At 34.2% G+C, this 25,645-nt stretch overlaps 1 protein-coding gene across 1 annotated transcript; it reads left to right on the top strand.

The window, feature by feature from the left end:
* Window positions 1-2,731: 2,731 nt before the first annotated feature.
* Window positions 2,732-20,222, top strand: LOC122014673 (dual specificity protein kinase YAK1 homolog). The gene is made up of 18 exons (XM_042571023.1): window positions 2,732-3,328; window positions 6,079-6,278; window positions 6,821-6,974; window positions 7,065-7,174; window positions 7,283-7,352; window positions 7,466-7,548; window positions 7,638-7,716; window positions 7,833-7,873; window positions 8,034-8,156; window positions 12,494-12,644; window positions 12,730-12,844; window positions 12,950-13,032; window positions 13,135-13,209; window positions 13,577-13,654; window positions 13,785-14,605; window positions 15,441-15,620; window positions 19,497-19,762; window positions 19,972-20,222. Exons 1-18 carry the CDS (start codon window positions 3,137-3,139, stop codon window positions 20,043-20,045), a joined length of 2,895 nt encoding a protein of 964 aa, XP_042426957.1. The 5' UTR covers window positions 2,732-3,136; the 3' UTR covers window positions 20,046-20,222.
* The last annotated feature ends 5,423 nt before the right edge of the window (window positions 20,223-25,645 follow it).

Genomic DNA, 25,645 nt, shown 5'->3' with positions numbered 1-25,645 from the left:
TGCGATCATGCTCCAAGTGCTACGAGATTCACACTGATGTTATCCATGTTTCTTGGAATAAATTGCAACATTACTCATCTCTTCCACACTAAACGATGATGTTTTCCACGTTCTCCAGGGAATAATAGTAATGTTACTCATTTCTTTAGCGAGTAATAGCTTATCATCTTGATTGTCAATTATTGAAGACGTCACTCTAGTTAGTTGGGGTGCTCCGAAATTGAGATCGACACTGCGTTGGAGTCGGAGTTGCATAGAGACGAGGTAACCTTATGTTGACTTTGACTGCCACCTTCACGAGGCTATTGACCTTTCTCTAACCATGTGACATCCTTGATTACCCCTTATCAGCTATGATAAATCTATTTAATTATTGAGCTATGTATAGAAAATGAGGTCCCCGGGATGATGGTGTCACGGTAAAACATCCAGGTTGTCACCTAGATACCCGTAATTTGAATCCCAGCTACGACGTATTTGTAGGAATTTTTTCTCCGAATGGAGGACATAACCAAAGGATGTTGGGCTTATAGGTTGGCCGCCGCGTGTGCTTCTCGATTTACCCTGGCGGCTGGTGGAAAACTTCTGTGGAGTTGGATCGATCACCTAAGAATAATCAATGAAATTAACTGAAATTATTTTTTTATATCTTACTATTTTATTAAAAATCTCCCCCCCTTTACTAACTAACTTTGGTGAAGTCTAAAATGAATTTACGTTATTATCATTTTTTCTATTCACACTAAAAATAATTCCAAGGTTTATTAGTAATTCCACAAGTGAAATAATTAGTGATATAGAGTTCGAGACTCAGCAGCGACGTATTATTATGAATTTTTCTCTGGTTGTTTTATATAAAAAAATATAGTTTTCTTTAATCCCACATCTTAAAATTGACAATACTATGATCAAATAAGATTCTATAAATATTTTAGACCGACAATATTAAAAAATATACTTTTCTTAATTTTTTTTACTAAGATAAATATAATATTAAATTAAATTAATTTTTTTCATAGGGAAGCCCGTTATAGTAATTTTTTTCATAGTGCATTATTGCACTATTGCATGTGTCTGACGAATCTTACCTAAATAATTAATTCTTAATTCCAAATAATTCGGATTTTTAAAGACCCAAATAATTCAGTCAATGTGATTTCAATGTATTATATTACACACGCGTCTACACACGCGACGTGTGCACGATCACTAGTATATAGAAAATAAGAATACAATTAAGATCACCCCCCATATATATATATATCCAAAAATATTTTTAAATTTTATTTTTTTATATCTAATGCTATAATTCAATCCTTAAATCTTAAAAATAAAAAATTATTGATATAAGAGAAAACTTAAAAAAAATATCACCATGAACACCTCCCGCGAGAGATGCACACTGCGTCCAAATTGGACCCAGGGATAAAAGGTTATGTGTAACAAATATCATTCCGACTAATGCTTATGATAAAATGATTTGATAATTTTGGGGTTTAGGATTTACTGTTAAAAAATTAATTCCTTCGCATTTATAATGATTTGCCAAACATCAAATCTAATTAAACCGAATATCCCGTTCCATAATGATTTTTTTATTATAAAGTTATTACAAAATTATAAATATATAATGATCACTAAATATATTTGTTAAGACATTAAAACCATTAAAATAAATTTAATTATATTCAAAAACATGGTGCGTACTTATGAGTACGGGATAAACAAAAGTCTAGTTAAATCGACTTGATTTATCGAATTTAAAATTTTAATTCAATTATTTCATAATTATATATTTTTTTCAAAAATCAATTTATTAGTTTGATTTTAAAAAACTTTATTCGATTAAACCGAATAATTAAAAAAACAGAACGGGTAAATCTCCTACCTTATAAAAAAATTGATTTTGATTTTAATTAAATCTCTCATAATTTTATCATTATTAAAAAAATTAGATTAATTCGGTTTCAACCGAATTAATTAATATTTTATTAGTTTAGTTTTTTTTAGCTTTTATTAAAAAATTCAGTTGGTTTGATTATTTTGAAAAAAAATTTATTTATTCGATTTTGATTAATTCGATTCAATTTAATTTTAATTGAATATTTAGACCTAATGACCACTTAGTGTTAATATATATTTTTTAAATTTTCACTTCTTTTTTATCTAAATATTATATCCTAAAAAATAAAAAAAAAATTATGCTCGGCGCGTGCTGACGTCTAATTGTGCCAGTATGCTGTAAGCCCAACGTAATATTATTTTTAAATCACTGTATATGTAAATTAAATTTTATTTTAAAATTTAGAAGTTAAGTTATAGTATTAAATAAAAAAATTTAAAATATATATTTTTTAAATGCTATCCTTATTTTTGAAGAAATCCTCAGATTTTAATTTTATCCTTATAAAGATTAATTGATAATAAGATCCTGTTTACTTGCTATTGACTAAGTTAACACGATTTTGTCTACCAATTTTATTTTAATGTTGAAGTATCTTAAAGGCAATTAAAGATCACGAAATATTTGAGAAAATCAAAGTAATTAAGTCTAAACTATTGCTAAATAAGTCCGCCGCGACGCTTTGTACATAGTTAACAGAATAAATAAACAAACGTTAATTTAACAGGGAGCGGAAGAGACGGCGGAAAAAGAAGTTATTTCGTTTTATAGCGTTTTATTTTTTTTATTCAGTAGGAAAGTAACGAAAAAAAAAAAAAAAAAAAGGAAGGAAAATTGCGGAAATCCAGTTTCATTTCCTAGCGGAGGAAGACGGCCTCAATTTCTATCCCTCCTCTTCCGCTTCTTCCCCTCGCGTCCGCCCTCCCATCTTCCATCCCTTCGATCGCCATCTTTGCATCGTCGTCGACTGATCGCGACCCTAGCCCTCGCCAGTTCCTCTTCCGTCTTTGAGCTCCCGATCTGTTCGTCGCCGCTTCCCTTTGCCGCCTCGATGCGGCGTCGGAACTGAGGTGATGGTACCGGATTCATCCGGGGCTGGTCGCCGCGCTGTCGGCTTGACGAATTCGAGAACTGCTGACGTGGTCCGTGATCTCGGCGCTGCACCGGGTTCTAGGTTCAGGTCGTTGGCGCGCGGATGACGGTGGCCCGGTGGGGCTGATCGGTAGGGCTTCTATGGCGGAGGCTGATTCCAGTAACGTGGGGGCGGATGGATCTCGCTGCACTCCGTCCGGGGCTTCTCTGACTTGGAATCCTCTTTGGAGCGCTTTCCGCCCGTATGTTTCTCCTGCCCAGTCATCCGGGGAGTACTCGCCAGAATCCCGCGGAAGTGACACCAACAACCTTCGGAAGATCGTCAAAAAATCCGTACTTCTTTTCCTTCCGCTCATAGCTCGTTTTTAGCTTTCCTGCAACCACTGAAACTAGTGTAGTTTATCTGTTTTTACTTTTTTTGATTTCGTAGTCACAAGGCGCTCCATCTCAAAGATTGGTAATTACAGTTTCAGGGATCAAGATTTTCAACTATATATGTATATGCATATAACAAATTCCGAGTCACACCTGCTTTGACTTTATGCAAATTCCATCCTGTGAATTAATACTAGAAAAAGAAATGATTCAATCTCATGCTGTGTCTTTAATGAGTTCATGCAATACCATAGTCCAATTTAGATTGACTAGATGCATATGAGCTGAAGGTCCAATTTAGGTGGCATGTTGAGTCTATTAGAGTGTACCTTAGTGCACGTTAATTTTTTACAATCAAGCTACTGTATATGTGGGGGGTTTTGTAGCTATTCTTTTTATCCAGATATGGGAAATTTTATTTTGTAAGACTCCTCAAATGACAATAACATGTCTGCAGTTTGTATTTCTGATTTACTAGTAATATTAAAAATGTGTTCAAACATTTTTTCCCTTGTTAGCATATTTATTTTCTTAAACTTTTTCTGCAAAGTTGTATTTTTGTACTTATAAAATGGCTATGATTATATAATAATTTTTTTTTACAAAAATAGATGGAAAGTCGTGTGCTTTATGTTGGAGTCAACAATTAGAATTGTTAGAATATGTAGTTTTAGTCTCACAAACTATATTTAGTCATTATGAATGACATTGGAGTTCAAAAATCTGCTTGTGATTATTCTCTTTTTACTTGAATAAAACAATTTCATCCTTCCCAAATGGTACCTAAGCAGATTTTTCTCTAGGCTTAGAGTTTCTTCTTCAATCTCTTTAGGTGATTATTGTGGATTTGATATAGTCGTATGACAGAGACAGTGACTTTTTTGGTACGTTAGTCATAAACTTAACATGACACATAACATTGATGAAAACTTGTTAGTTGTTAGGTTTAGCATTTAGTCTTGCTTTGTTAGATTAGCCATTGGGTATAATATTAATTGGTATTGATCTAATATCCTCTGAATAAGACTACTTATTATTTCAACTTTTTAGATTTAGAGCCAGGTTCTTTGCTTGGGTTAAAGTTTTTAATTTATGAATCTCTATTAAAGGGATAAGCCGGATAAGCCTATGATAACATAGCGAGCCGTCATCTTTTGCTCCTTTATGCTTTACTCTCTTCTCATTCACTGGAACATACTACTCTCTTAACTCTAGTTTCTTGGAATTTTTACTGAGAATCGAACTTTAAGAAGGAAACTTACTCTTGGTTGTCATTGCTTAGATGCGATCTCTTGGTCTCTTTGTTGATCTTGATGCAGCAGATATATGGAGTTCTCTTGTGGGATTACTTCATATGCCCCCAATATAGTTGTTGGCTTTGTCACTTCCCTTATCAAATATAACCGCCTTGCCTCTTTGCAATTCTATCATACGCCTCAGCAACCAACACAAATGCTCGTCAAACCAGCATCTTCTGACCTGCACACAATGAAGGTTTTTTCCAAACCCACTTCAAATCTGGAGCCTATATGGGGCCTAGAGCATCATACCAAGTGCTCTAAAAACATACTGTACATTGTCATTCTCTAAAACACCTTTTTTTTTTTTTTGTAAAAAGTAGATTCTAACAAATGACAACATTCAAAATAGCAAATATTGAGAAAAGTCGTATAAAAAAGATTTTGAATTACCAATGTGTCTTCCTCTTCTTAGTCTCTCTTCCTCAAGATGATTTTGAACAAGGCCTCTCATTGCCTAACCAATTATTTTTTTTTCAATATTCTTTTACTTTATGACTTCAAAGAGATTAGGCACTTTATCTCTTTCTCGTGCAATGTTTTATTCCTCTCTTGGAATCGATAAACATTAGCCTGTTTATAATTGGATGAGATTGCACTATTATTTTAAACTAAATCCCAACATTCACTATCAAATGAATGAAGTGCATACTGCATATGATACTTATTTACATTTTGTTCATTACTGTTAGAATGGACGTTTATGCACCAAGCTGTTTATACTGATTCAGTAGGACCAATGTTTGAACCTATAGCTTGGCAGTGATTGTATACCATTGCATTGTTATTCTTTCCTCTGGTCTTGCATGGACCTTATTTGAAGGAAATGATTGATATAACCAAACACTGATAACTGCTACTTAGTTCGTTGATGGCATCCTATGTTGAGTGACCTGTATTAGTAGAACAGGTGTTTAAAACCTTGTTGCATGTCAAGGCTTACACTATGCATGCCACCCCGCATTGTGCCACAAATTTGGATGTGATTGACTTCATAGTGTGACTGCAATGTGCTGTTTAGTATTTACTCCATGCTTGTTCAGTACCTGAATGAAACCCATATTAACCAGGGTAGGTGGTATCCTTCTTTAATTATACCAAGTGAGCTTGGATGTTTTGAATTCTTTGCTTTACAGATTTAACCATTTACTTTCTTACCTTTCTGAATGTTTGTACAACATTTTCCTTTAGGATTTTTTTTTGTAACACGAAGCCAGCCAATAGATTAAGCTGCTTCATGAGAAAATGAAGTATTGTCTCACACTTAACTGTAAATTCCCATCCAGAACTTGTGCTATTGATCTAGTTGCCATGCAGAGTTTCATAGACATGTTGGTATATACCATTTCAATTGCAATATTTGACAGTACAAAGCCACATATTAGTTACTGATGAAATTTGTTCATCCAGCTTGTACCAAAAGTGACCAAGGGTATAGTTGAAACTTTCCAAGCATGCAATCCAGCCTTTAGATATTCAGAGTCACTGAATCCAAAACGATTCCTAACCAATCCATCCACTGGAGTACTGAATGATGGTTTTGACAATGCCAATTCAGATCTCATCTTGTATGTGAACTTTGAGCTGGTCAACTCAGAAACAAAAGGAAGGTTAGGTTTCTCACATTAATTACAATTAATTAATTTTGTACACCTCATTTTCTATTTATTTAAATTTAACCTTTGTTGTATTAAGATACAACATTAACAGTCTTTTCTGACAGTAAAGGTCTGAGTTTATTGTACTTCCCTGTTTCTAACGTTCTTTGTTTTTTTGATCAATTGATTTGTATTACATGATGTAATTAACTTTAAGGCTGTGTTTTTTTTCCCCAATTGTCGTCAATTCTCTGTTAATCTTTGTAAATGACATTTGGTTTTGAGTCACGGTTGGACAAATGCTAGAAATATCACAAGTCAATATGACTGATATACATTGTTATAGTGCTGATCAGACTGACGTACCCGGAGGCGATTATCCTTAGAGATCTGAAACCATGATTGAGGTCTTAAATTTTGACTACATAATTGAAAGACAGAATGGACAATGTTTGAGTTGTTGACTATGGGAACTTAAGATATTTGATGCTAAATATTTGTATCATTAATTTACCCGTAACAGCTTTCGTACTTATGCCCCTTTTGGATTTTAGGTACATCGTCAAAGATGCCCTTGGCCAAGGGACCTTTGGACAGGTTGCCAAATGCTGGGATCTGGAATCTAACAAATATGTTGCTGTGAAGATAATTAAGAACCAACCTGCTTACTATCAGCAGGCAGTGGTTGAGTTCTCTATTCTGGACATGGTAAATGATGCAAACGAAGATTTGTGCATGTTTATATCCAACTGTTTGGATACATGACAACTATTTTCAGTGTTTTTCTAATCTTTTCAGTTAAATAAGAAGTATGATCCTGATGATAAACATCACATAGTCCGGATCCTTGATTATTTTGTATTTCATCGACACTTGTGCATATCCTTTGAAATGCTTGGCTCAAATCTGTAAGCCGTCTTTTGATATATATTTGAACATCTAACATAGTTTTGGTGTTGTAAAAAATGAATTCTCTATTTATATGGTTGTTGGCACTGATGTGCTGAGTGTTGTAGGTATGAACTAATCAAAATGAACCACTTCAAAGGTTTGCCTTTGAACATTGTGCAGGCGTTCTCAAAGCAGGTGAGAGGTGTCATTCAATATTCAAGTTTTGATTTTAGACAGATTATCAACTTAGGTTGAATAGAAGCTTGTTTTATATGATTTCTTCATACATTTTATGCCAATTTTCTTAGATCTTGCATGCATTGGTTGTCATGAAAGATGCTGGTATAATTCATTGTGATATGAAGCCAGAAAACATACTCATTTCTACAAGGTGAGGTGCTAATTGTAAGAGCAGGAAAGATCTTTTTTCATATCTACTTGTTCACTGAATATGGATACAAATCTTCTCTGAATCTATAGACTGAAGCCACCGCAAATAAAAGTTATTGATTTTGGATCAGCCTGTGTGGAAGGTCGCACAGTCTACTCTTACATACAGGTCCTTGCCTATCTCATTATTAATCTTACACACAAGAATACTATGTTAAGAATAATGGTTGTTGAATGTTTAGTATACATTTAAAATCTTGCTATACTTGTTACTATGTGTTGCAGAGCCGCTACTATAGGTCTCCTGAAGTTCTTCTTGGTTATCCGTATCCTTACATGTCTATCTTTTACAATCAGCAGCATCGAGATTTATCTTTTTCTCATTAGAGTGCTGATATCAAATTGAGAGCATTTATTATTTCTTTGTAAATAATTCATATTTGTAATCACCAGATAGAAGTGTTTTGTGCTTAATATTTCTGCAAGATATACGACTTCAATTGATATGTGGTCATTTGGATGCATTGTTGCTGAGTTATTTCTTGGCTTGCCTTTGTTTCCTGGAGCCTCTGAATACGATCTCCTTAACCGGATGACAGAGATACTTGGGTAGGTATTTGTTTCCCTGCTCCTTTTTAAGTTTGCACATTTTTTGTTCCAGTGTGCTACAGCTAATGAGTTGAGTAGTTTGTGAAATTGTAGATTTTATTAATCTTAGAGCTGTTTCTTTTTGTGTTTGCTTTGAGTGAACATTTATTGTTTGCGATGATAAAGGAGCTTAAATAATATCATGGTATGAAGTGCCGTTCTGTGCCACCCGGCACGAACGGTTTTTACTGTTCCGCCGGGCGGCCGAAACCGGCACAGGAGGCGTCCCCGTCTCGGCGGCGCCGGAGGAGACGCGGGGTGCCTCCGTCGGCGCCGGAGGAGACGCGGGACGCTGCCGGCGGCGTCCCGCAACGCCGCCGACGTCGTGCGCGATGCGTTCTGTGGCGCCGAAGGTGTCGCCGAAAGCGTTCGGCAACCCAGCCGGACGCTTCCGGCGACCTTTTCGGCGCCGCCGGAGGCGTCCGGTGACGCTGTACGCTGCCCGCTGCCCGCGGGATCATCCACAATGAGATCGCGGGCGATCTCGCGAACCCAGTTTTCTTTTCTTTTTTAATAATTATTTATTTTATTTAATTAATTTAAACAATTCCTAAGGAGATGTGTGATATTCAAGAGACTTTTATAAACCCTAATTTAATTATCCTAATAAAATATATAAAAAATATATTTAAAATTAAAATAAATTTAATAAATTTTATTAATTAATATTCTGAAAAAAATAATGTTTTAAATTTCATTTAAAAATTAAAAAAAATATAATAATTCTTATTTATACAACAACAACAACAACAACAACAACAATATTTCAGAATGAATCCAATAATTCTTATTTATATTCTAATATATTTTTTTATTATTTTAAATTCATTTAAATTTTTAAAAAATTCTAAAAAAATTTAAAAATTCTAATTTTTTTTTAAAATTCTAATAAATAATATTTATATTCTGATGTATTTTTTTATTTTTTAAAATTTTTAACTTGATATTTTTTACTATTTAAAATATATATTATTTAATTAATAATTAATTAAATGAATAAATAGTTAATTTATATAATTATTATTAATATAAAGTAATATCTTGTATTAATTATTATTATTATTATCATCATCATCATCATCATCATCATCATCATCATAGATACTACCATTTTATTTTGAATTATTGATATATCAATTCTATTTAAATAAAACTATTTTTAATTATTTTTTCTAACAATATTAAATTAATCAATAATTGAGAACTTATAATAAATCAATATACAACTTATTTTTATATACACCATAAACATATTTATCTTATAATTAATATAGATAAATAAAAAATACCGAAACTGTATCGGCACGACACGATACGATACCGAAACCGTATCGTTCCGGTTTGAGACCGAAACCTCGGCACGGGTCGAAATTTTAAACCATGAATAATATTGCTATCCTTATAGTATTACACTGAGATTAATCTAAGTTAATCTAAGTTTCAACCTACATCCATATTACTATGCTAATTAGATTTATTCATATTATCTTATTATAAAGTAAAAACTGTTGGAAGTTGTTGCTCAAATAACCAGGAATTTAATTGGTAGTAAGAATTGTGTCATATTTTTTTCTCCTCCATTACTCGTGATGTTTTCTTTGTTATTGATGCCAACCACCAGTCTAACACCAAAATAACTCGAAGATAAGATCTGAGAAGGTTCTGAGTAGTATTAAATATTAATTAGTTATAGAATATAGATTAGATTGCAGATTTGTGTGCAGATCATCTTTCTTTTACTAGGCATGGCAATTCAAAACAAATTAACTGCAACTATTCTTGAAGTATGCCATTACATATTGTAGGTTCTATTTGTGTATCCCATTTACTTCTACATATAATTTATAAATCTTCAAAGTTAAGTTGATTAGTGGATGAATTTTGATTTAATAATTTAATCTCTGCTTTCTGGGATTTTCATCATTCTTAGTGGACTCGTATTTGATAAATCCTTTTCAAGAATTTTGTTTAGTATTCATGCAAATTATTTAATCCTAGACTTGTTTGGGATATGCACCAGAGCTTGACTAAGAAGCAAGAGTACCTTTAGACGGAGATGACAAATTACTATTGTGTCAACTTTGTTCTTCTACATGTGCTACTCTATTCTACACAGCTTGTGGCATCCCATTAATAATTACTTGTGAATCTGCTAGTGTCTTATGGGATGCTATTTTCCTTTGTTGGTTGAGGTGGTTAGCTCCAAGCAAGAAGATATATGCAGTTAAAATTTTCATGCAGTTAAACTAATTTCTTGCATATACAATTTGTTGACACTAACATCATACAGGGTAACATAAGAAAGCTAGTTGATAGCTGATCATCTGAGCATATAGGATTGCTTGCGTATTAGTAAATTGAGTGTGCAGGCTTGTCAATTGTGCTCATATATCTAGCAATATCCATTTTTTTTCTAAATTTTCTTCACTTCGATTGATTTTAAAATAACTATACAATTTCATTGTCCTACTCTAGACTTCTGTCTTTTCATTTGAGTTTCAGTCTCATTGTTTATCTCTCTCTATTTTGTGTTTCTATTTATTTTTTTCCTTTTGTTTATGACATTTTAATAGAAGAAAACTAGCTCCTAGTTCCTTGGGTTATTTTTCCTATGAGGGAAGGAAATACAGACAAAACAAACTGGTGGAAATATTTGCCAAGCTGTCCAGACATCTCTGTTTCCTTTGGCAGAAAGCAAAGAAGGGACAAAAAGGGCTAGGGAAATTTTTATGTGGTTTTGGGCCCAAATATGCTTCCATTTAATTTAGTCAGAAAAAACATTGTTCACGTGCAATGGTGCTCAAATTTGACAAAAAAAAATTCATTTTTTTTCCAAATCTACTTTTGATTTAATGTTTTTTTTTTTAAAAAAAAATTTAGGTTCCCCTCACTCTTTCCTTCCCTCCATGGAAATAGCCAAAATGGAAACTCAACTTCTTTTCTTCTCTCCAAGGAAACCTAAACTAGAAAAATTAATTTCCTATCCTTTTCCTATTTTCCCCCTACCCTCTTGCTTTCCCTAGCATCTTTGGCAAGCTGTTTCCTTCCCTTGTTGGGATTTGGATCATAGTTGAGGTCACTGTCTAGGTTCCGTTACATTTGAAATATCCATCTATAGACACGATGGTTGAATTACTGCTAAGGTGTTCCCTCATCGGAATTTGGACCATAGTTGAGGTCACTGTCTAGGTTGTGTCAGATTCAAAATGTCCATCTATAGACATGATGGCTGAATTACTGCTAAGGCATCTGCCTAATTACCTTTTGATATCATTTTAGTATATGATTAACATCATCTACTTAGTTCATGCTGGCTATCTAGCTCTCAAGACCAAAAAACTACTTTTGGGGCTTGTGGGCCTGTTAGTTGGATAAGTGGATGAATGGCAGGATGAATCCCTTAATTTTTTGATACCTCATGCTGTTTACTTGGATAAATGGGCTAGAAAATATGGAAAAGTGGATGGATCAAAATGAGTTTCTGTTCCTTATTTTTGATCAATCAAAACAGGCAGGTTAAGGAGAGAAGTGTCTTTTGTTTTGTTATTTTGGTTCTTATCCATCCGCCTATCTATCTATCCAAGTAAATAATATAATGGAAACACTATTCCATCTTATCATCTATCTTTCCAACTTAATGCATCCTCTACTTTCTCTTATTTACTTGTCTTTTTTTCCCCCATTATTTAAAAATGACTTCTTTGCTTGGCTGTTCTGTCATCTCTGATTTTATTGCTTCCATATATTTTTTTTTGCACTTATCATAATTATGTTATATGGTTTAGCCTTGTCAGCCGTTGAATCTTCCTTTAGGTTAACATTTTTTAAAATAATATTTTTGATGCAACAAGCAAGTGTAAACATGCTTTTCATGTATTAATTTTCAGAATATGTTGCTTGTATTTTGGTTCCCCTCGTCCTTTCATCATGGCGGTTATTAGTCTAGTGATAAGTTTGACTTGCAATTTTAGATCCATTCTGGGATAAACTTGTAGAACCATGCAACACTTACACATTCCCATCACTCTCAATTTTGCTTCATCTTCATACTCCTATTGATTTGGATCTAAAGGAATTTTTTCTTGTTTCTAAAATTTAAAATGGGAAGGGGTAACTATATTTCTTTAAACTGCATTGCCATAGTAAAGACTGGAAATGGACTGTGTTTTAAGAATCTAACAGAGAACAATAGGGGTTTGATTCTATTGATTTAGTGGTTTTATTACTTAATTCTGTTGGTTGATTACTAAAGCTGCGCCAGATTGCTAATGGTGATTTTGGTCTGATATTTTATGCAGCGGACAACCACCTGATAGTTTGCTTAGGGATGCAAAAAATACTAGCAAATTTTTTAAGCATGTTGGTAGTATTCATCGTTCAGAGCATGATGGGACCTCCAAGGGAATCATTAGTGCTTATCGTATTCTGACTGAGGATGAATATGAATCAGTAAGTTTTGACAATGTTGTAAGAGATAATTGTTTCATATCTTCCACATTTTAAGACATGTATTTTTCTTCTGATATTTCCAAAGAGAGAGTCAAAAAAACCAGCCATTGGAAAGCACTACTTTAATTATGTAAAGTTGGATGATATTGTTGCCAACTATCCATACAGAAAAAATTTGTCAGAGAAGGAGAAGTCAAAAGGTTAGATGACAAGGTTGTATATCATGAAGTGGATTACAAGGTTGTATTTCACAGATGCTGATAGCATTTGTTTATTAACTTTTTAAGATTGTAAACATTTTGCAGAAAGCTTAACCCGCTTAGCTTTGGTTGATTTCTTGAGGGGTCTTGTTGAATTTGACCCTGGAAAACGGTGGTCTCCTTTGCAGGTTATCATTCTAATTTGGTTTGTTACTTGTAGTCTTGTATTGTCAATAGTTTATGGAGTTGCTATTCCTATTAAGCAATTACATATGGTGTCTCATTTTCAGGCTTCAGGTCATCCATTTGTCACTGGAGACCCATTCGAACTTCCTTATAAACCACCCCCTGAGTCTCCAAGAATTGTAAGTTCTATTAAAACCAAACCTTATGATATCTACTATAGTTGTGATCTCTGCATATTAACTAACACCAGCATCATCTGATTTGATGCTTGGCATTTGGTTGAGATCTCTCAGTTTGTAACTTATCTTATGCTTTATGTCTTTATATTTAATAGTTATATGTTAATTGTTTCGGATATTTGGTAGCTTCCATTTCTTTCTTCACTGATATATCTGCATGGCTTCATGACAACGAATTTATGTCAATTAAGTTATCCTCTGCTTGCTTTTAGATTCTGAAGGGTACTGTTGCTATGAGGGTTCTTACTCTGGATTGTTGTTAGATATTAAACTAAGCATTTTTTTTTTTATTTATTGGAAATTTTAGCCAGTCATGCCTACTACTGTAACTGTGGATCACAATCCAGGAGGTGGTCATTGGCTAGCTGCTGGTCTTTCGCCTCAGGTCATTGTGAAACCCCATTGTCATTTTTGACCTGTAAACCGTCTGATTTGATGATCATTTCATCATAACTTTTAGTTATAAGTTTATTGTTAATTTGATGTCCTTATGAAGAAATCTATTCATTTTTCAGGTTTCAAGTGTTAACAAATATTTATCACAAAGCCCTCACTTTCACAAGGTGCCTATGTCTTATGGAAGCAGTTATGGAAGCTTTGGGAGCCATGGTAGCTATAATGATAATACAGGTCTAGAAAGCAATTATGGAAGCTATGGTGACATTAACACTGTTCACGCCTACAATTCACCACTTGGTCCATCTGGGTTCAACATGCATGTACAAGTTGGAGGACCATTTCTTGGAGCCAGTCCAGATGCCAGACAGAGATCTCAGCTATCTCATGGAAATGGGTACAGTGTTAGCCCTTATGGAGGTCTGGGACCAATGTCTCTTGGAGTAAGTCCCTCTCAGTTTACTCCTCCAAGTTCTCAGATGCAGATTTCATCAGCTTCACCTGGAAAATATGGTCCAACATCACCAGTTAGAGGTGGTACTCGGGGTGTCTCATTGGGCAAAGCAGCTGTTGTTGGTCAGTATAATAAAAGAAGTGTGGGCTACCCCACTATGTGTATGCAGTCTTATGGAAGCGCATCAGAGCATGGGCAAGGATTTTGTAGTGATGGCATGACCTCTAACTATTCAGAGGCTCAGTCTCCAGGGCATGTTGGTTCTCATATTGCAATTTTAGTTGGCAGTCATTCTAACTGGAGGCAACAGATGGGAAGAGCAAATGGCTCTTGTAGTCTTACTTCTGCCAATCTGAAAGGTTATCCCGCATCTTACATGCATAACTCCTCCACGCCTTCTTCTCACAGATCAGAAGTTTCATTTGATAAAATAGAAGTAAGTAGTTCATCAGTGCCTCATCCTGGAGAATGGGACCCTGGATACAGGTAAAAACTGAATCCTGGATCCTGCAAACCTATTGTTTATTCTAGAACTTAGTCATTTCTTTTCTACCTTAATTGGCTTTTGATGCATTCAATGTACCTAGGCTTAGTAATATTTTAGTAAGGCTGTAGGATTAACTATTATGACATGATGGTTATTAGCGGATACAGTAAAGAGGTCTAGCCCAGTTTATTTTATATTTTATCTATGGAAATCACAAAGCTTCCATCTAATCTTGTCTAGAAAGTGTTATTTTTTATTCAAAAACATTAAATGTTTATTATGATTATGATTATTATTTACTTTTTTTTTCAAATAGTTCAAATGCTAGCAGATGATTGCTTTTACTAACAAGATTCAACCAATGTTATGGTTTTCTCTCTCTTAATTTTAATGATATTTGGCTAATTGGCTAAGACATTCATTTTAGTTTGTCTTATGCACTTCTGTTTTTACCACCGATGTGTAGTGCACACATGACAACTGATGGATTTCGTTTGTTATGTTTACAATCCTTTGTATACTACACCTGGCAGTGTGTTTAAATCTATTACATATATACTACATATGAAAGGTTATCATAAATTAAGGATGTCTTGAGTTCATATAATCACTGTGTAAAATTCAGATAGATTTTACATTGAGTTCTTATTGTTCCCCACTCTAAATCTATTACAGATATACTCCTATTACTGGAAAAGCAAAAATTTATGGATGTTTGGTAATGTTAGGATTCCTTATTATGGTTTATTTTTGAATTTCTTGGCTTTTTTGCAGTTATTTAGATTACAGCTTAATCATCTAAATGCTTTATATTTCTTTTTTCCCCTTTCCCAGTGATGAATCCCTTTTAGAAGAGGATAACATAGACAGCAGCTCACTTAGAACTGAATTTGCGAATTGCACGCGCCTTGATGACCGATCAGATGTTGCCAGTCTTGCATGCGAGAATAACAGATATAGCCTTGGTCATAATCAAGCTCGTGTAAGTTCAAACTTCGTACCATCAAACCAAAGGTATCACAATCATCTATTCCGCTTTGTTATCAGTGATAGATAGTTGATTTCTGCAGTTTAGTGCTGATAGCAGATCAGCAGATGTGATGCTGAATGTCATACAATGTGTGCATGACACTGCTTTGTTTTGTTAATATGATTTTTTTTTTATCTCATATTATCTGACGCTATCCTTGCTTGGGTTTTGGTTGATCATATCTTCCTATCAAACTTCTATTAGTCATTGAAATTGGTGGGAAGTCCTTGCATATTGTATCCCACAAGTTGTGAATGGTACTTATTCATGGTTATTTTTAGTATGCCTCCTGGCCCTTTGGTCTATTTACTTGTGCTCTAGGTTTCCTCTTTTGTCCTTTTTCATTACTTTTTGAACAACTATAACCTCTCTCATGATATCCCTTTGCTAATATTTCATTCGACCATATGGCTATAGCATCCGTGCTCATTATTTTCTTTGCTCAATTATGTGCTGCAAATGAAAACAATTCCATGAATGAGACGTTTGAAGTTTCTATTCTAATGTGTGAGCATCTTAACTCATTTAGCTAGCTTACCACATGACAACTGGTATAAAGATTGTGTTGAGTCATGCACTTCATTGCATCCTGTTGCCTCCAAATGCAATAACGTATTTGTGAGTTTAACATATCCAGCCACACAAATTTAATTTACTAGTTCAACTTGACTTTTTGCCATCTTTAGAAAAAATTAAACATATTCACAAATGTTATGTCTAATTTAATGTAACAAATCAAGATAGCAAGAAGGAAGAGATCAACTTGCTGAAAATGATATAGTATTCAGAGAAATATATATAAATAGTTGAGAAAAAAAAGGGTATCACTTGGATTGGGTTTGATGTAGACTTAGCTACTAAAGCATCAGAACTAATGAAGTATCATAAGCAAGGAGGAGATCCAAATTCTTGTTTATCTTGTAGTATAAACGTAATCATGATTATAAGAAACTCAATATGATTAATCTATGGATGAATAAGAAGAGCAGGGAAAGTAATATAAAAGTTCACTGTGGGTAATCATTTTTCGTGCTTAAAATTTATTCCTTTTCTTCCCCTCTCTTTCTTTCCTTGTATTCATCCACCCAAGTAGGGTTGATCAATGGGTTCAAAACTCAACCAGCCAAAGTGAACAAACCAAAATGATTTTTTTTTTGACAAACCGATATAAACCCTAAACCAATTGAACTTGGCCACTAAAACTAACAAAGTGAACTCTAAACCGATATAAAATGAGTAAATTGGGTTGATCAATGGGTTCAAAACTCAACCAACCAAAGTGAACAAACCAAAATGATTTTTTTTTTTGACAAACCGATATAAACCCTAAACCAATTGAACTTGGCCACTAAAACTAACAATGTGAACTCTAAACCGATATAAAATGAGTTAATTCGGTCGGTTACTGAATTAACTGAATTGAGTCTCCGATTCAGGTACAACAGACACCATATAACAGTTGATTGATACTGGTTCGGTTTAATTGAATTCTAAATTTTAAAATCAAGGCCGAACCGAATAAATTAAAATAATCAAGATTTTTTTTTTAAAAAAAATGAATTTTCAAATTAACCAAACCGAACTTTTGACTTCTGTCACTTCCGTCGGTTAGTGCAGTTTAACCAATATTTTGCTCACCCTTACATCCAAGTGACAAGTCATGAAAGAAAATTGCCAATTATGTACATTAAATCTTAGGACTTTCTAGAAGCTATGATCCCTTTTGCATTTTGTTATTTATTTGTCCATATATTGCACACTTTTTTTTTTTTATCATTTTTGTACAAATATAATTACTAGATGGACTACCCACTGTTTTCAAGATAAATCTTGTAGTTATATGTTCACAATATTGTATTCATTAATAAGAGTGTCAATCAAAGCTAGAATTGTGGAGAGAAGCTCTAGAAACCTAAATTTGTATTACTAAATAGAATATAGGAAAAGAGGTGAGGGTATAATAATAACATGAATGGAGATGAATTTTCAATAAGCTTTAAGCATCTTGGATACATTATTCAACAAAGAAACGTTGACGATGATTTTTTTAATAGGATACTTGGAAGTGTATATTTGCAAATAAAATCTTAAAGTTCAAGTTAGATTTGAAACAACAAAGTAGATGCTATATATGCAATTTCTATCAAAAAATAAAAATCATTTCATAACATTGTAACAAAGCGCTTTTCATTAAATAGAACATATGTTAAATATTTAATTATGATCTATATAATTTTATTTGATTAACTGAGGAGATTTCTTTACAAAGCTAATAAACATGATACCTAGAATATACTAATTACATTCTTCAATTCTTTAGTTAGCAGTAGTTTAAATTCATAAGAAGAGGTGGAGTTGAAATCCACAGGAAAATCCTAGACATCTATGATTAATCTTAGCCAGAATAGTATCTGGATGATCTCGTTGATGTTGGATAGACAATTACAGTTTTGCTAGACAAGCAAGTTGGCAGCCAGGATCGATTGATATCCAACTATCAATGCTGATATTTGTAAGCGTTATACACATACCAGACTTCAACAATTGTGCTACATTCCGCTGCACTGGAGCCTTGTTAGCCCTAATGTTAACATTAGGCTGAAGATACCTTCACTCAAATCGATTAGTTTTGAATAGAGGGTTTTAAGTTTTAAGAGAAAAGGAAATGTACAGATGTAAGCAATTAGGGAGGTAATTTTTTGTCCATTGTATATTGTTTGTTGCATCTAGCACGTAATTTTAGGGTCTCAGGTCTAACCCCAAGTCCAAAAAACTATTGTATTCATGGCCTTTCAATTTTGTTTCTGCACCCTGTTCTTTGGAAGTTCTAACTTCTTAAAATTCAGGATTAATTATAAACCACCTAAGTGCATTACTTAACCTTCATTCTCTTAAAATGGAAATATAATTATATTTGATATCATAGATGTTGGTTTGAAACTTTTATTTAACTGCTAATATTTTGTTCTACTAATTAATTTATTGTAACATTATTATTTGAATAGAATATGGCATTGCCATATTTTATATTTATTATTTTAACAAATACTTAATGTGATTTTTTATTTTGATCAAAATTATATTTATATTTTATTATGTTTATTTTATATAATTCATGCTAAGTTTTTTTACTTAATTTGGGAAAATAGTTTTTACAACATTTCCTCACATGCAATCAGAAAATGACTTTGAATATAATGTACGGGAAGAAGAGATTTGAGCATGCAGTTTCCAAAGACCCTGAACTAATTTGGAAAAATATTCCATGATATCCTCAGTGAAGTTAAATGTTATACGCTGTAGAATCTGGAAAGAGAAAATATTGTATTGTTTATCATAATAATGAGATCGTCAATGTAGGTGGGGTATTGGGAAAAAGAGATTTGAGCATGCACTCTCAAAGGCCCTGAAGTAATTTAGGAAAATATTCCATGATATCCATAACGTGAAGTCAAATGTTACAAACTGTAGAATTTGGAAAGAGAAGACTGTTTTGTTTATCATAATATTGAGCTCACCAATGTAGATGGGGTATGTATAGACATACTAAAACCCTAAACTTGGACTAAAGTCAGATTAATTCACTAGACCAATAGCTTTATTAATGTACCTTGTAAAATAAAAGTCCCATCAAAATGTACACTTTAGGAAGGAAAATGTGTTTATACTGGGATTTTGTTGATGCTTATTTTTGTTTTATACTCTGCTACCCAAGCTGAGTGTTACAACACTGCTTTACAATTCAGTCACACATACCTGTGTGCTTCTCAGAATCTTGTTCATCCAAGTTGTCAATGTCTCTTTGGAAATTTTAGTTCTATACCGTACAGCTCATTGTTTTCCTATTTGTTTGATTTCAGAACAGATGGACTTCGTCAGGCATATTCATTGGCTGAGGGCCCTTCTACCTCTCATGATACACGTGGTGGAAATGGACGTCCACAATTTTCACAGAACCTTCCTAGTCGATTTGGACAGCAATCTATTCATCGGTATAATTATATGAACCCGACCATTATGCATAGTGAAAGAAACCATCAACATGGCCAGCCAGCTCATTTAACTTACAACATAACAGATTCTCATTCTTCCACCAATGCTACGTTCAGCAATAGCATGTCATGGGGTAGTTATACAGCTTTCTTTCTTTTATTGTTTCCTTATCAAATCAACATCATTTTTGCAGTTTCTTTTATTTCACTTTAAGTAGTGATTTTTTGACTGACACATCACATATAGCATACTTATAGTTTGGTTGAACTCATGTTGACAAAATTTTCTTTATTGGGCACGATGGGAAGGATAAACACCTGATAGTGCTGAATGATATTGTAGGGCGGAGGGGTGGACATCCAATGACAACAACCCTACCAATGGCTCATTCAAGAAAGGACTACGGAAATATTTAAGCCTTCCAAATGGGATACTTATTAGTTGGTAGCACCAAAATATTGCTTGCAGTCGCTTTGCTTATGTTGTTTCTGACTGTCATTAATTGGGCTGTTGATACATTGTTCTTTCACTTAATGTTGTCATTTTGGTAACTTTATATCATCTTTGATGGATTTCGAAAATCTCAACCTCAACCGGTGCTATGCTATCATTCAACATCAATTTTTTTTGTAGCCAGATTCAGAGGGCAATCCCTATCGTTTCAATTGGTTACATTTTCAAAAAAAAAAAAAAAAATCCAGCAGTGACATCTGGAAGGAGCATCTATAATAATGTGGATTGGGTCGGCGATGACAATCTTAAAAAGTCTTCTTCTCTTCCAATTGTTCAACTGGGAAGAACCACAGTGCCATAGCAGCTCTTGCATTTTGAAAGGGATGGTTAAAAGCTTAGCCTCATTCAGATATGTAATTGTACGGTCACCATTATTATTTGAACTACATCTGATGTGTAATACTTACCATCCTGAGTCATGAAATGAATTGTTGGGCAAACTTTGAGGACTTTAGGTGGTTGATTGTTGAGCAACAGGACGTATTTGCCTGGTCACAGCACAATTGCTTGCTTGAGTCTTCTGCGATGATTGATAGATTAATGTACTTGTCTGTCTATCCGGCAAGTTAGTTGTTTAGTATTTGAGGTAGGACGTTCATCATACATGCAGTATCATATGCATTCAGGACTGTGGAATGATGATTTTAACGAGCAAAGTATAAAGATTATGGTTTTTTTTATAATCCCTTTTAAAAAGAGGTATTTTACTGAAAAAACATGGACTAACTCTGCAGTCATTTTATGGATTTTTCGCAATCATCTTGAGCTTTGCCCCGTCTGCCTGCTTGGTTTTGCCTCGTAAATATCACATTCTCGATCATCAAATTCTTCCACTTTGCATACATTTATTTCTTTAATATAACTCTTCAAGCCATCCATCGAACTTGCTCGTGCATTTCTTCCTCCCATGCTACGACCACATGGCACAAGTCATTTTGTGAAACAGCGAGTTGGATGTGTTTTCCGTATTAGGAATGCTGAAATCATGATAGTACCTTCAATGTTCATGTGATTTAGGGCAATCTCAAATAGGAGATCTTAAAAGAGATTTATGAAATAAAAAAGCAAAGGAAAAAAAAGCTCTAACTAATTATGGAGGTAAGATTTGAGGTTTGTAGTTTGAGAGTGATAGTGAAATTTTAAATTTTCTCTTTTATTTTAAAATTAATAATATTGGTAGAGTAAATAATTAATGATATAAAAAAGTTAATAATATAAGATCTGCTTAAAAGTTAGGAGATTTTTTATTGGAAAGAAAGTAATAATTTTTTATATTTTTATATAGCATTGAGGTGACATATTAGATATTATAACAAATCTCATATAAAATTTTAACTATTCAAGATGCCCAAGATCCGAGTAGCTGGAGGTTCATCTTGTCATGGTGTTCTTAGTGTCCAACGAGCTTGTGAAACAACACTTTGTTTATTTTCATTTGTCATGGAGTAGACTTTGTCATGGTGCCTTACCATTTGTTTGAGTTTCTATGACTTATTTTTCTGCATGAATTTTGATCAACGAGTAAGAATAGGTCGAACCATGCCCCTAAGTTATAACCGAATTGATTATCACGTGACAAATTTACAGAGTTAAATAAGAGTTGAATCTCACTAAAGATCGAAAAATTATTCTTCCATGTTGATCTTATCCGAAAATTATGGAGATGACAAACTGAGGATATGGTTTCTGCGTTGACTAGATGTGGATCTTGTTTCGTTCTGCAACATAAAAAACGTCAGTGCCGAGCCGAAGAAGGGATCCTCGACGTTAGCCCTCCAACGCTCAAATCAGTCACCGACAAGAAGAAGAAGATGTAACAACAGTAGCACAAGCGCAAACAGTGAATAATGCTTCTCTCCGCTAGCGCGTGAACCCCCTTTATATAGTGTCTTGATGTGCGACGTGCACACTTCTCTTGAAATATGGACACGTTCTCCAATTGGCCGTGAGCACGTTCTCCAATTTATCAGGAAAACGCTCTTGACACTATACCTTAACAGGACATGCATATTCCTGACAAGACAGTAGAAACTTCCGTCGTACAATCTGCCTGTTGACAATGTCCTATGTCAACAACACTATCTCCCAAAAGGATATCCGAAGACACGTCAATGATTCCCCTGATCGACCAAGCGAGGAAGTCGCTTGGCTGGTACTCTTCCACTCGGTCGGCCTCAGCTATTCTTCGTTATGGTGATTGGGTATAGTAGGTAGTTTGTCTCCTTCCGCTCGAGCAAGTGTTTCGGTGACTTTAGTTTTCTGTCGATCCACACTAAGTGTCTGACGATCTTGTCTTATTACGCTGAGCTAGACGGGATTGGCTCAGACAAGTTTCTTGTCGATCGGGCACTGCCCACACTGATCAGTCATTGTAGTCAACCTCTGCTCAACCAACATAGGTGAGCCCATTGACATCCTAGCGTTGACCATCTGAGCGTTGACTATATTGATTTTGACCTCTATATTGATTATTTTTTTCTATCTTTTAACCCATACTTAGTGAGTCTTCCTTATCATTGCATCACATGTGATGTGATGACTAACTATTTTTTTATTTACTCCCTCCTCCAATAATAAAGGACCAGAAATGAATTTTTTTTTTTAAAGAAGAATAGGTGGAACCGTTCTATAATATCATTTTTTTATAATCAAAGTATTTTCGTCCAACTAATTCTGAAAATAGGTATTTTTTTAATTTGTCAATTAAATAAATCTGATACATAATTTAGATATATTTAATTTATTATTTTATTATGCAAAAATATATTATTCTTAGTCGCAACAAATGGTTAATGTAGTATTGTGTATTGTTATTGGACAAACAAAATGAGTAGGTTGCACAGATGACTAGTGTGGTCTGATCGTGCTTGATTAGCCCATCTAACCAATTGATCCATTTAGACAGTTGACCTACTTAGCCCACCTTTCGATTTAGATGGATCTAGACTTAATCAGATATATTGATTTCTATCCAACATGTCCACTCAACTTGGTTAGTTGCTCGGATCGACTTGTTAGCTTGAGCTAGCCATCTTGCCTAGATTCACCCTGACCAACATGTTTGCTGGGACCAAGGACCAACATGTTCACTTTGAAATGTTGACTTGTCAAATCTAGACTATCTAACTTTAGTAGATCGATTAACTTGCTTGACTCACCATCTTGCTTGACTTATTCAAATTGATGATTTCTTGAATCCCCTTGCTCACCTAGTGCTCGTAGATTAAATGGTGCACTAGACCTATTTGGACCTCTTGACTTGCTTGAGCTGCTTGACTCGCATGGAACTGACCAACCCACTAGATGACTAGATCCACCGCACCGCCCAGCCACCTGGCTCACCTAAGTTGATTGTACTAACTGGCCTGCTTGGCTCACTCCACTGGTTTGGCTTATCCAATTTGCCCTATCAATTCAAATCAATTGGACTACTTGAACAAATTACATGTACAAGGGAGATAGGTCCCCTCAGGATAGTGCGGTGGTTAAGGCATAGGAGGTTGTCATATTAGGTTATGAGGTCAAAACTCGGCATATCTGAGTATATTTTCCCCCATGCCGTAACCAATGCACTAATGACTAGTAGTCACTCGTGATTTACCTCCTCCGTGTTGACCTAAGAACGGGTTGGCGGGGGTGCTAGAGGCGAGCGAATCACTTTTTGCCACATATAAAAGGGAGATAGGTGGTTCATATGATTGCCTCAACCCCTCCTTGCATGAACTACTATTGTTGGGCTAAGCCCTCGTAATTTACTTGTGAGATATTATCCCTTTTAAGTGGGCTTATTTGTATGTTGTACATATAAATACAAACTGAACTCATCTAAAGAAATCTAACTTAATTTTATCGGATTTTAAATTATTAGATGTGGGTTTAATGTGTAACCTTTTATCCTAATCCGTTATTATCTATGGCTGATAATGGATCAGATGCTCTATATAAAGGATTGGTCCCCAAGGGTTTAATGCATCTTGACATCTTCCTTCATTCCCCATTGACAAAGGTTTTATAGCGCCATCACCCTAAGCCCCCGGAAGACTTCTCCTTCTTGTTTCCGCTTCACCTTATTCCACAGGGATCAATCAGATGAGCTAAAGGATAAAGACAATGACTCTATAATCATGTTCCTTATGTTTATTTATTTTGTTATGTCATGATAATCATTGAAAATTGATCATGTTCTTGTATTTCCTATTAGTAGAGTTTTTATTTGTTTCCTAGAATTCATGTGTCTTAAGATTATACATGTTTTCTCAATTGGTATTAGAGCCAAAGGTTCTGTTTATTCGATTTAATGACAATACAGCTTAGGTTCTTTGTCAATCTTTTGTTTTCTTGCTAGATTAGGTTTTCCTAATTTGTGATCATCGAAACTCTTGCATTGAAAACCTAAGAACACGAAGAACAATGGTGAACTACCACTTTCTTTGTCGAAAACCATCGCGTTCGATCTAATTTTAGGTCAAATCATAGTGGTATAATAGATTGTCTTGGTCGGGCAATCGATTACAAAGCCTAAGTTGGCGAATAGAATTGATGGGAATCGATTGACCCAATCAATTCAGTTGACACCAATCAATTTTACATGGTTCGACAACTTCTAGTAATCGATTGGTGATAAGTTGATTACTAATTAAAGGGTCAGACACAGAAGCAATTGTAACCGATTAGGTCAATCAATTAAAGCTACCAATCGATTAACAATTTTGTCAATCAATTAATAGCTTTAAGTCACGATAGACTTTTGCTATCAATCGATTAGGAATTTTTTCAATTGATTAAAATTTTAAATCGTGACAAATCGATTAGCCCAATTGATTGGTGCTATCAATCGATTACAATCTTAAAATCTCAACAGGATCAGCTTAATTGATCATCCTGATCGATTGAAGTGACCAATCAATTAGTGATTTACACCAATCGATTGTTAATACAAAAATCGATCACAAAAGGCTTTTGGATCGATTAAGCCAATCAATTGGTAACAACCAATCGATTGCCATGAAGTCTCAATCAATTGATGAATTATATGTCGACGAACACAGAAGGGTTTGTGATCGATTAGCAGGATCGATTGTTTACACCAATCAATTGACACTCATCATCAATCGATTGATGATCCTGAAGTCGCATACAATAGGCTTTCAAATTGATTGAGGTAATTGATTGGGTGATACCAATCGATTATCGTATGGTATTAATCGATTGATAAGCCTAATTTTTTAATCATTATAGCTGAGCAAGTGTTTATCTGTTCGATTAAAGTGCCTAGGATTGTCTTGGGTCTATCTACATACATGCTACTAAATTAAACTACTATGTCGGCCTAAAGGAAGACACATTAGGTAAGTTTAGTATATTTTGTGTCGATAGATGTATATCTATGCTAAAAGTAATTTACCTAAAAGAAAATTACTTTTATGTCAGATATATGTTTAAGGGTAGCCTATAAATATGGAACAAAGTTTATTTTGTTCATATCATACACAAAAATATGTTG

Source organism: Zingiber officinale, chromosome 8B, assembly GCF_018446385.1.
Source record: "Zingiber officinale cultivar Zhangliang chromosome 8B, Zo_v1.1, whole genome shotgun sequence".
NCBI lineage: Eukaryota > Viridiplantae > Streptophyta > Magnoliopsida > Zingiberales > Zingiberaceae > Zingiber > Zingiber officinale.
The sequence above is the reverse complement of the archived record's forward strand: the minus strand, read 5'-3'. Positions and strand labels throughout refer to the sequence as shown.